The sequence below is a fragment of the Ahaetulla prasina genome, chromosome 3 (assembly GCF_028640845.1).
Source record: "Ahaetulla prasina isolate Xishuangbanna chromosome 3, ASM2864084v1, whole genome shotgun sequence".
Taxonomy (NCBI): domain Eukaryota; kingdom Metazoa; phylum Chordata; class Lepidosauria; order Squamata; family Colubridae; genus Ahaetulla; species Ahaetulla prasina.
Genome location: NC_080541.1, coordinates 8,936,277 through 8,949,266, shown reverse-complemented (window position 1 = coordinate 8,949,266; position 12,990 = coordinate 8,936,277). Strand labels below are relative to the sequence as shown.

The following is a 12,990-nucleotide window of genomic DNA, read 5'->3' as shown; positions in this document are numbered from 1 at the left end:
ATGACAACTCACCCCAAAACCACGGATGATCTCGCCCAGCGGCTTCATATAGATGTTGAACAGAAGAGGCGAGAGAACCGACCCTTGCGACACCCCTTCCATTGGCGCCTCGGGGCCAATGGAATAAGGGAAAGTTGACATGGATTGACCACATGTGGTGGGATGTGCATTATTGCATGAGGGAGGGGGGCTTTGCTGAGGAGCAAAAGGCAAATTGGCCAAGAATCCTTGGAATGAAGGAAGAGGGACAGAATAAACCCACCTGAACCCTTCCACAGAGTATATCTAAGAGTTAATGCATATTGTGCTCTAGTCTGGCAAGATTCCTGTCAATGGGTGAGCAACAATAAAGAAACTCCTCTGATGAAATATTTATGTCATTCTTGGTTTGTTGCTCCTGACACCACAGGTTTTTAAGAAGATGTCAAAAGTAAGTAGAAAGAAAGAAATCTTCCAGTATCTTCACCATTAAGTCACGGGGACCTACTGTTCATTTATTTATTTATTTATTTATTTGTCACAACATTATATACAGGAACATATATTGAAAGGAAACAATAGGACAGGAATGGTAGGCACTTTTGTGCACTTATGCATGCCCCTTATAGTCCTGTTAGGAATGGGGTGAGGTCAATGGTAGACAATTTTTGGTTAAAGCTTTTAGGAGTTGGAGAGGAGACCACAGAGTCAGGTAGTGCATTCCAAGCATTAACAACTCTGTTACTGAAGTCATATTTTCTGCAATCAAGATTGAAGCGGTTAACATTAAGTTTAAATCTATTGTTTGCTCTTGTATTATTGCTATTGAAGCTGAAGAAGTCTTTAACAGGAAGGACATTGCAATAGATGATTCTGTGTGTTAAAAATAGGTCATGTCGAAGTCGACGGAGTTCTAAATTCTCTAATCCCAGTATTTCAAGTCTGGTGGAATATGGTATTTTGTTGTTTACAGAGGAGCGGAGAACTCTTCTTGTAAAATATTTTTGGACTCGTTCAATTGTATTAATGTCAGAGATGTGGTATGGGTTCCAGACAGATGAGCTGTATTCAAGAATGGGTCTGGCAAATGTTTTGAATGCTCAAAACATTGAACTGAAATTCCTAAAATGAATTCATTTTAGGAATTTTCTCCTATCAGCTACAAAATAAAAGTCCTTCAAGTTTTTATTTCTTTGGTTGAACCAATCAGAACAAAAACCTCATTTGGTTAAAAATGTACACTTGCCTTGCACATTGTAAGCCGCCCTGAGTCTTCGGAGAAGGGCGGGATATAAATGTAAACAAAAATAAATAAAAAATAAAATAAAAAACTAACCAGCAACATTTGCACCCGGGATTAAATGGGCAAAATGGTGAAAGTTTGCATTGTTTCCTGGAGTCATTTGTTTAACAAGCCGCTCAGAGTTTCTTTAAGGGTGATATAGGCAGCATACAAACTTCATAAATAACAAAAGAAAATTGCTGTCACAGTTAACAATTGCTACCATAAGATATTCCTCCTTTAAGTGGCCTGGACTGCAGCAATTTAGCAATAGCAAAAGCACTTAGACTTATATACCGCTTTGTGGTGCTTTACTAAGCAGGCTAAGGTTCAGGTTACGCTGCATCTCTATCTAGCAACTTTTGGTTACTTCTTCTTTAAGACATCATATTTTTAACTACTACTTTTGCATGCCATCAGCAATAACAGCTGAAGTTGCAAAATTCAGAACAGAATGTCACACAAACTCTTTTTATTCTTCAGAGAAAGTTGGCAGCTTGATCTACCCTAATTCCTCTTTCTCACTGTAACTGCATTAAGGGTAAGCTAACGGGATTAATCGGATTAATCAGGAAAAGATCTCATCCTTAGATTCCAAAGGAGACCAGCTGGTTCCATCTGGAGATTCTTCCTATCATCACCAGGTATGTCTGCAGTAAAAGCAGAGCTTCTGCTGAGATCGTTTATTATCTGCAAGATGTTCCTTTTTGAGACCAGGAAAGGACTCACTAGTATGGGCTCCTGGTCTCAAAAGGGAACATTTTGCAGATAATAAATTAGTATGGGATCTACTAATCCAGCAGGGTCCTCTGGCCCATAATGGAACTCAGTTTAGCAGCATTTTTTTTTTCCCACAATGGTATGATACCAGTCTTCTCATCCCTAGCTTTGGTAAATCTTAATATCTATTGAAGAGCCGTTGTGGTGAAGGGAATAGAATGCAGTATTACAGACTAACTCTGCCCACTGCCAGCAGTTCGATCCTGACCAACTCAGGATTGACTCAGCCTTTCATCCTTCTGAGGTCGGTAAAATGAAGACCCAGATTGTTGGAGAGAATAAGCTGACTCTGTAAATTGCCTAGAGAAGGTTGTAAAGACTATGAGGCGGTATAAATGTCTAAGTGCTATTGCTATTTTTTCTAATCTCATGCTGTTAGTTGTTCACTGCTCTTTCTGATCATATTTTCTTATTTTTTAAAATTCTGTTTTTATGGTTATGGAATTGTGCTCCTCGTCTTTTGATTCCTTTATTATTGAACTGCAACTGAATTTGATTGCTTGATTGAAAGGTAGGAGAAGCTGCACAAACAAACAATGACTTTGGATTTTTTATTTTTTATTCTATTTATTTTTTTATTTTGTCACAACAGTATACGTAAACATTGATATAAAGCAACAACACATCATAAACAGAAAAACATATATATAAGCAAAAGTATGCAACAACTATATTAATTTGATATAATGAAAGAAAACAATAGGATAGGAACGATAGGCACTTTTGTGCTCTTATGCACGCCACTTATAGTCCTTTTAGGAATGGGGTGAGGTCAATAGTAGACATTTTTTGGTTGAAGTTTTGAGATTTTGAGTAGAGACTATGGAGTCAGGTAATGAGTTCCAAGCATTAATAACTCTGTTACAGAAGTCATATTTTCTGCAATCAAGATTGGAACGGTTCACATTAAGCTTAAATTTATTGTGTGCTCTTGCATTATTGCGATTGAAGCTGAAGTAGTCTTTGACAGGAAGGATATTCCCCAAGAACACAATTCCTTTCAGCCACTTTGTCAATCAGAGGTTTGTTTTCTGTTAATGATCCTATTTCTCCTTAAACTACAGTGCCCCAGGTGGTGTACCTGATCTACAGATTTGAAGTTTTTGTGTAACGGAGCAGCTATTTATTTATTTATTTATTTATTTAATCATATTTTTATACCGCCCTATCTCCCGAGGGACTCAGGGCGGTTTATAGCCTAATAAAAACATACATATAAATACAAAATAAAACACCAATTTAAAAAAACTTATTAAATAAGGCCGAATATTAAAAATTGCAATAAAAATAATAAAAAACCCGTTAAAACCAAAGTTAAAATTTAAAAATTCTAGTCCAGTTCTAATTACTCAGAAGGTATGAACAGCATGAAAATTATATTATATATAAAATGTCCTTTCCTTTGTGGGTACTACTTTTAACAAAAACCTTTTATAATGCTTTGTGAGCTTATTCCACCAAATAATGAGTTTGTGTTCTCCACTCTCTGCTGAGGTTGGGGATTGCATTGACATTTTATCACTGGAAGCTTCCAGGAAGAGATTGGACTGCCATTTGTCAGAAATGGTGCAGGGTCAGGGGTGAAATCCAGGAGGTTCTGACAGGTTCTGGAGAACTGGTAGCAGAAATTTTGAGTCGTTTGGTAAATACCAGCCCTGGTTGGCCCCAGAGTGGGGTGGGAATGGGGCTTTTGCAGTATCCTTCCCCTGGAGTGGTGTGGGAATGGGGATTTTGCAGTATCCTTCCCCAGCCATGCCCACCAAGCCATACCACGCCCACCAAGCCACACCCACAGAACCGGTAGTAAAAAAAAATGGATTTCACTTCTGCGTAGGGTCTTCTGCTTGGGTGGGGGGGTTGGATTAGCTGGCCTACAAGGTCCCTTCCAATTTTGTTAATCTATTGATCTGTAAAATATAGGTGTCACATGATGTATTGTGACGTACAACTGATCACATCAGGTGACATATTGTGATGTTCCACAACTTTTTATGTCTTTGCGGAGCAAATGTGGGCGTGGCCTACACAGGAGGCATCCATCCCATGAGCCACCAGTTTGACAGGCCTGCTGTAAAACATTCAGTGGGTGCATTCACAAAACTTGGAATTCTCCAGGGATACAATTTCTTTCAGCCATTTTGACAATCAGAAAAACAGTCATGTTTCCTTTCTTTTAATAATTTTATTTCCCTTTAAACTACAGTGCCCCAGATGGTCCACCTTATCCACGGACGTGAACTTTTGTAAGCAAGCAAACAACACTTTTTGCACAATGGAGCTGCAATTTAATGACTCAAAAGGTAGGAACATCAAGAAAACTATAATATATACATATATATATATATATATATATATATGTTTTCTGAGGTTTTCACGGGTGTTTGTATATAGGTCTTTGGTTGTTCGGGTTTTCTCCCGTGTAAAATTGGAAGTGTCTTGGCGACGTTTCGACGAAGTCTCATTCATCATCTTCAGGCTTCAGCTTCATGCTTCTGGGAGCAATGTGTGATCGCAGCTGTTTCTTCCTTTTAACTGCTAGCGGGGGTTTGAACTGATTGGGTGGGAGCTTGGCTGTGCTCTGATTGGATGGGGGTTTTTTTGTGCTCTGATTGGATGGGGGTGTGTCCTGTGTTGGTGGGGGCTTGGTTGTGCTCAGTTTAGTCTGTGTTGCAGGGGGATTTGAGCTGGTGAGCTGCATAGCTGTTGTTTGGCTTTGTGGTCGTGCTACATCTTCATAGTGGGTGTCTGTCTGCTGTATGTATGGATTGGAGGGGTTTGAAATGGCTAATGTTGCAGCTGCGGTCTGGCTTCTGGTCCTTGGTCGTGCTTCCTGATCAGTGTGGGTTTGGGTCTGCTTTCTGGGTGGATGTGTGGTGGTGACATCCTGTGTGGACCTCGTGAGTGTGGGTCTGGTGTCATTCCTCGTGTTAGGGACTCGTTTGTCAATAAGGGTGGGTTTCCAAATGGCTGGTAGGCGGGAGGTGTCATCTCGTTTGTTCATGCTGTGTGGGCGTTTTTCTATCTCAATGGCTTCTCTGATTATTCTGTTGTTAAAGTGTTCAGTTTTGGTGATAGTTCTGGTCTTTTTAAAGTCAATATCATGTCCTGTGACTTTAAAGTGTTGGACCAGGGAAGAAGTTGGTTCCTCTTTTTTGAATGAGTTCTTGTGTTCTTCAATGTGTGCACTTATTCTTCTGTTGGTTTGTCCAATGTATGTGGTGGGGCAGGCGGTGCATGGGATTTCATATACTCCTTGATTTTCTAACTCAATTTTGTCTTTGGGGTTTCTTAGGATGGTGGATATTTTTTGGTTTTTGCAGAATGCTGTCTTGACGTTATGTTTGTGGAGGATCTTGCTGATTCTGTCTGTGGTGCCTTTTATATATGGGAGGAGGGCTGTGCCGTTTTCTTGCTCTCTGTCTTGGGTTTTAGTGGGGGGTTCTTTTTGGATTAGTTTGGTAATCTTATTTCTCTGGAATCCATTGGATGTTAGTACGTTTGTGAGAGTGTGTAGTTCGGTTTTTAGGTGTTGTTCATCAGCTAAGCGTTTTGTTCTAGAGATGAGTGTCTTGGCTACGGAGTTGATCTGTGTTGGGTGGTGGTGTGAGAGTGCGTGCAGATAGCGGTTTGTGTGTGTTTTCTTCTGGTAGATGGTGTGTCCTAGGGAGCCATTGGGTTTCTTGTAGACTAAGACATCTAGGAAGGGAAGTTGGTTGTTAACTTCTGTTTCCATGGTGAACTGTATTTTGGGGTGTAGGCTATTGAGGTGTGTGAGGAAGTTGTCAAGTTTTTCTTTCCTGTGTGGCTAGATTATGAAGGTGTAATCTACTTTTTTGTGCTTTGTCCAATCAGAGCACCAAAAAAAAACCCCCATCCAATCAGAGCACAGCCAAGCTCCCACCCAATCAGTTCAAACCCCCACTAGCAGTTAAAAAGGAAGAAACAGCTGCAATCACACATTGCTCCCAGAAGCACGAAGCTGAAGCCTGAAGATGACGAATGAGACTTCGTCGAAACGTCGCCAAGACACTTCCAATTTTGCGCGGGAGAAAACCCGAATAACCAAAGACCTATATATATACACACACAAACACACACACACACACACACACACACACACACACACACCCTTTCCTTTGTGGGTACTATTGATAACGAAAACTGCAAGGGTTCAAATAAGCTTCGTAAGCTTATTACAAAATTGAAACTATCACCGAACCATGAGTTCCTGTTTTCTACTCTCTCCTGAGGTTGGGGACTGTATTGGCATTTTATCACTGGAAGCTTTCAAGAAGAGATTAGATTGCCATTTGTCAGAAATAGTGCAGGGTCTTCTGTTTATGTGTGTGTGTGCGGGGGGGTTAGACTAGATGATCTACAAGGTCCCTTCCAACTCTGTTAACCTATTAATTTGTAAAATATTCAATGGCTTCCGATGGAATTATTCATAAACTAAATCTAATGGAGAATATCAACACACTGACACATGTCGCTTCCTGCAAGCCACATCGTCCCCGAATTCTCCTTTGGAAGGACACAAGGGATGGAGTCAACCTCTTCGTTCTTCTTTAATTAGGAAAACAAATGATTAGAGGCTAAAAGCATTTCTGAAAATGAAGGAAAAGCAAGGGTGTGGAAAATAATTTCCTATTCAAAATGAACATTTAAAAAATATTTTGAATTAATGGTCACGTTAAATAATTCTGGGGCAGCTTAGAGGATCACAAGGACTGAATATGGGCTAACGATCATCTGGGCAACGAGAGGGAAAAATGCCTACTGGAGAACGTTTTATTTATACCTTCACAGACTCCCATTCAGTAAGAAAGAAATCTGTGTGGATGAAGTTTCTAAAGCACAGGAGCATTTTTGCTGTTGGCTGTTATTGATCAAAATAATGACTTACTATAATTGCTTCCTTAGGTAATGTATCAATCCAAGGTAGACTACCAGAGGACTTGATCTATGTTGCTATACACGTAATACACGAGTAAGTATATTATGATACAAAATATTCTGCCTCTTTTTAATATTAAGGATAAAGAATATTTTAATCTACAGTACGTATGCATTTCAGTAACAAGGACTGATTCTCTTTTTCTTTCCTTGTGCTATTAGGATACAGAATGAATTTCAAATTCCTCTAAGTCCTGAAAGTGGTTCTGAAGTGGTCGACTTTAATTTCAATGCTACCGGAATTGTTCCAAATGTTTCTAAAATACCAGAAATTTTTTCTTCTCCTTATGATCAACTGTTTGATAATTTAACACAAAATCTTCTCAGTGGCTTCATTGCCCTTATTTGCATTTTAGGCCTGCTGGGAAATGGAACAACGATTTATCTCTTGGCCTTTTCCATTAAGAGGAATCCTTTCACCACTTTCATCCTGAATCTCTCCATCGCTGATTTTGGGGTCATCATATCCCTCATTACTGCAGCTATATTTGTGTCAGTGTTTACTCTGAATCACCAAACATACGTTATCAATGCCTTTTTCTTCTTACTTTTTGAGTTCTTTTTCTTCACCTATTCTGCCAGCCAGTTTCTGCTGACAGCCATCAGCCTGGACAGGTGCGTGGCTGTCCTCTTCCCACTCTGGCATCGCTGCCATCGTCCTCCATATTTATCCAGACTTGTTTGTAGCCTCATCTGGATCCTCTCCTTCCTGCTCTCTATGGTGCACTTCATTCTCCACCAGATCAGAACCTATGGAAGTTCACCTTTGTTTTACCAGCTGATTGTGAATGGTTTACTTTGTACGCCTCTCATGGTTGTGTCCACTGTGACCCTCTGGATTAATATGAGATCTAAAATGCAACTCAATCAAAGGAAACTGCTCACCACCATCTTGTTGGCTCTCCTCTTCTTCCTCCTTTTTTCTCTCCCAATGAATGTCTTTTATGTCATTGAATATTTTGTTTCTTATAATCTCCTCCTTAGGATCATTGGGGTAGGATGTGCCACTCTCAACAGCAGCATCAACCCTCTTCTTTATTTCTTAGTGGGGAGAAAGAAGAGAGGAAAAGATCAGCCCAGAGCATCTTACAAGGTTGCTCTGCAAAGAGTCTTCAAGGATGAGAAGGGAAGCATGGAAGAGCAGGAAATCACGAATGAAAGCCAGTTGTGAAGAGACCTAAATGTTGCATATGCGATATTTTAAGGTACAAGGTTATTTTGGATATCACATGTGCTTTCCTTAAGAACACATAGATGTGGTAAATTTTACTGAGCAAAGTTCTTAAAAACAAAGCTAAACAGGAAGTGTTGCTGAGTCCTCATTTTTCAATCCAAAGAATTTGTTTAACAGGAAATGTTTTAGCTGATATAGTTCCTTTTTCATAATAAGTACCCTGTTTCCCCAAAAATAAAACCCATTCAGAAAATAAGCCCTAGCATGACTTCTCAGGAGGCTCATAATATAAGCCCTACCTCCAAAATAAACCCCAGTTAAGATTGTCAGCAAGATGGGTGCATTTAGTACTGTAGTTCCCCAATAATAAGACCTAATTGGAAAATAAACCCTAATGCGGCCTTTGGAACAAAAATTAATATAAAACCTGGTCTTACTTTCATAGAAACACAGGTAGTGTTAAGAATAGGTGTTACAGAATGAAATTTTTAAAATGTGTAATTTATTTTATGCATTTTTCTGTGTGACATGCAAATTTATATAAATATAGTGGAGATGAAAGAGAAGGGGGAAATGTGCTGTACAAGATAAAGTTTCTTGGAATAAAATATGGCATTTTTGATTCTGAAAAATTTCAGACAGAATAACATTCAATTATATTTTAAAATTAGATTCCATTATTAATACTCATTAATTAGTGGCTTTTTTTTCTTGACTAAAGATATGTAGCTTCTGTCAATATAAGAATTCCTTCCAGGCAATCTTTTATAGATATTTCAAGTCCTTATTTCTTAGCTGGCACCAACCTCACCTGGCAAAGTTCTGGAATAGGAAGACCTGAGTAGAGCTTTCTTCTTTGAACACAAATCTCACCTGGGTTTCTATTCTGTAATTCTGTATTGCTACTTTTGGAATAGAGGTGTTTTTAAAGGATTGTGTGTATATGTGTGTTTCTGTATACAGATGATAGATGGATGGATAGATAGGTAGATAGATAGATAAATAGGTGATAAAGGGAGAGGGAGAGAGGAAGAGAAAGAGGCACCCTGATACTCAGCTTCTTTGAAACTCACGGAATTTGGTTTAACACATTTTGACATGAACATTTTGTCCCAGCACTTATTGTTTCTTTGGTACTCAACACACAAACTAGAACCTCGTGGTGTTGGCTGCCTTCTAACTCACTATATTATTGGGATGGGAAAATTTTGTTTGGAACTCATCCTGCCTCTCAGAACCAATGAACAATGAGTACCAAGATACATCTGTATGTATGTGTGTGTGTGTGTGTGTGTGTGTGTATACACAGACATATATACCATGTTTCCCTGAAAATAAGACCCTGTCTTATATTTTTTGAACCCCAAAATAAGTGCTTGGCCTTATTTTCAGGGATGTCTTATTATTTTGGGGCTAATGGACCTCTTTCCATCTTACCTCATTTCCACCTCTGTCTCCCTAACCCTAACCAGAGGAAATGGTGGGGACTGGCTGCACATGCATTTAAATATTTTCAGGGAGGGCTTATTTTCAGGGTGGGGCTTATATGAGTGCTTGCATGCAAAAGCTCGATTGGGCTTACTATAAGGGGAGGTCTTATTTTAGGGTAAACAGGGTATAAGATATAGAGCTAGAGAGAGATATGTGAGGGAGATAGCTAGATAGCTAGATAGATTAGGGGTAGAGGTAGAGGTAGAGTGAAAGATTGGTAGAGATAGATAGATTAGAGATAGAAATAGAAATAGTGATAGAGATAGATAGAGATGAACATGGACATGAAGCTGGAGATGTAGGTAGCTAGATATATATATAGGTGACATAGATAGTACCCTGTTTTCCCCAAAATAAGACCCAACTGGAAAATAAGTCCTAGCATGATTTTTTCAGGATGCTTCTAATATAAGCCTTACCCCCAAGATTCTCAGCCAGATGGGTGCATTCGGTACCGTATTTCCCCCAAAATAAGACCTAATTAGAAAATAAGCCCTAATAAGCTCCTTTTGGAACAAAAATTAATAAAAGACCCGGTCTTATTTTTGGGAAAACACAGTAGTTTTTCAAAATATTTTTTGACTTTCATGTACTTTTTTTCAGCTTTTGTTTGCATTCTACCCTTTTTAATCTGGTCCATAACCAAAAGAAATATTTGATTTGATTTGTGTTCTGGAATTGGGGGTATGATTTCAGAAGGGAAGGTCTTTTCCTCGAGGTGCCAAAAGGCAAGTCAGCCTTGAGTCTTTGATATGCAGAAAAAGGTCTAGAAGGGATAGTCCATAAAAGCTGAGTTAGCATGGTGAAGATTCTGAAGAGCTGAGGTGGCGCAGTGGTTAGAGTGCAGTACTGCAGGCTACTTCTGCTGTCTGCCGGCTGCCTGCAATTTGGCAGTTCCAATCTCACCAGGCTCAAGGTTGACTCAGCCTTCCACCTTTCCGAGGTGGGTAAAATGAGGAGCCAGGCAAATAGGTTGACTCTATAAGTCACTTAGAGAGGGCAGTAAAGCACTGTGACGCGGTATATAAGTGCTATTGCTATTGCTATCCACATGACGTCCATCCAATATATATGCTTCATTAATATGTCATGCATATTTAATTATACTGCACAATGGATTTCAGTTTTAGTGACACTGATTTTAATTTTGCTTTAATTAAAATTGTAACCATCTATTCTTGTGGGTTATACTTTCTATTTTATATGTTGTTATCCACTCTGAATGTTCAACAAAAGGAAGGATTTAAATTTAGCAAATAAATTAATAATAAATCACTGCTTTGTGTAGGAATTATGTGTTTGCTTATAGCCACTGCACATTTCCCAAAACTATCTTCCCAAAAATTCATGTTAATGCTGGATTGCTCCCACTTTCCCTCTATGTTTGCCAAGAGTGATCTTCCACTTTTTTGGAATTACTCTTCTATGTTTCAAATTGATAGATGAAGAAATCATGTCATATCCACTCCACTGTCCTCAATTCTATGTTGGTCACACGTGTTCGAACTGAACCAGGAAGAGCAGAGAAAAATGACCACTAACATGCTCCTTTTCAAGGGTTATATCTGGATTACCGCATCCTGCATTTTGAAGTTTTTGTCACTTCAAGGGCCTCTGGTGGCTCAGACTGCTAAGACAGTCTTTTATTAACACAGCTGCCTGCAATTACTGCAGGTTCAAGTCCCACCAGGCCCAAGGTTGACTCAGCCTTCCATCCTTTATAAGGTAGGTAAAATGAGGACCCAGATTGTTGGGGGCAATAAGTTGACTTTGTATATAATATACAAATGGATGAAGACTGTTGCTTAACATAGTGTAAGCTGCCCTAAATCTTCAGAGAAGGGCAGGATAAAAATGCAAATTAAAAAAAAAACTTGTTTTTCCATCTCTAAAATCTTACTTTCAGTTAGGATAAGACGCCAACCAAGACTGCCCTAAAGTTTGACAGAAACTGGAGATGAAATTAAACTCTTATAAATTTTAGAACAGTAGGATGCAAAATAAAAATTAAAAAAGATAATCTGAAATTCAAGGAGGAATCTCAACTTTCTTAAGACTCCAGGAACATCATTTTACAGAAATCGCAGACGGTATCTGCAGCATGACACCAGTTTTACTAACTAAGCGGTAAACTGTTTAAGAAAGTGAGGAGAAATGTCCAAAGAGTTATGATATAATTTTGGGGAGAGAGAGTTTAAAATGTAATAGTGTTTATAACTGCTGCATAGAATATTGGAAGGCATTTCTTGAACTTTTTTCTGTTCCTGCACCTATTGCTCTCTCTCTGCTTTCTTTCTTTTTCCTTCCTTACTTTATATTCGTTTGAATTAATGTTTAACGTTAAAAAAAGAAGCTTATTTATTTATTTATTTATTTATTTATTTATTTAATTAATTTCTATACCGCCCTTCTCCCGAAGGACTCAGGGCGGTTTGCAGCCAGAATAAAACAACATAGACAAAAATTAAAACATTTTAAAAATCTGATTCTAATTTGGCCAAAATAAGTTAAAACTATCATAAAACCCTAATAAAACCCCCACATTAAAATTACGTTAGGCCAGCCCCGCACGATGGAACAAAAAGGTCTTAAGCTCCCGTTTGAAGGTCCGGAGGTCAGGGAGTTGACCTCCAGAGGTCAGGGAGTTGACGTAAGTTGACATAAGCTTCCTAAAAATGAGAGAGAGAAAGATGATGTTGTTGGCAGAAATTAAGAAGCTATAAAAATTGAGATGGAGATAAGAGAGAGAAGGAGAGGGAGAAAGAGATAAGAGAGGGAGAGGGAGAAAGAGATGAGAGAGAGAGATGAAGATAAGAGAGAGAGAGAGGTGGAGATAAGAGGGAGAGAGATGAAGATGAGAGAGGGGGTGGAGATAAGAGAGAGAGAGAAGGAAGGATAGAGAGAGATGAGAGAGATTGCATTTCTCTCTCATCAAAAGCATTTTTTTAAAAAATCCCCAGGAAAATATTAAAACCTTCACCTGAATGCCTAAACGATGCCAATGTAAATTTCTCTAGGGAGGAAATTCCTTTAATCGGGCGAAAAAGTTATTGGAAGATACAAACGCGCCCCAAGGGCAAAAGGAAAGGAAAGGAAAGGAAAGGAAAGGAAAGGAAAGGAAAGGAAAGGAAAGGAAAGGAAAGGAGAGAGGGAGAGAGAGAGACAGAGAGACCAGCAACGTAAATTCCCCTTTTTTAATAAAAACATCTATTTCGGCTACCGATATCCGCCCTCTGCGGTGGGAAAATTCAGCCAGGCTTTTCGGATGTCGTTTATATTCCTTTCCTCCCACAAGAGCGATCCCAGGATGATGGTTTTATGATGATGG

The 12,990-nt window shown here is 39.0% G+C and overlaps 1 protein-coding gene across 1 annotated transcript; it reads left to right on the top strand.

The window, feature by feature from the left end:
* Window positions 1–1,752: 1,752 nt before the first annotated feature.
* LOC131194803 (proto-oncogene Mas-like) lies at window positions 1,753–10,933 on the top strand. Its single transcript, XM_058176255.1, has 4 exons — window positions 1,753–1,905; window positions 4,245–4,341; window positions 6,965–7,031; window positions 7,160–10,933. The coding sequence occupies exons 2-4, from the start codon at window positions 4,314–4,316 to the stop codon at window positions 8,166–8,168; spliced, it is 1,104 nt and encodes a 367-aa protein (XP_058032238.1). The 5' UTR covers window positions 1,753–1,905; window positions 4,245–4,313; the 3' UTR covers window positions 8,169–10,933.
* Window positions 10,934–12,990: the final 2,057 nt, after the last annotated feature.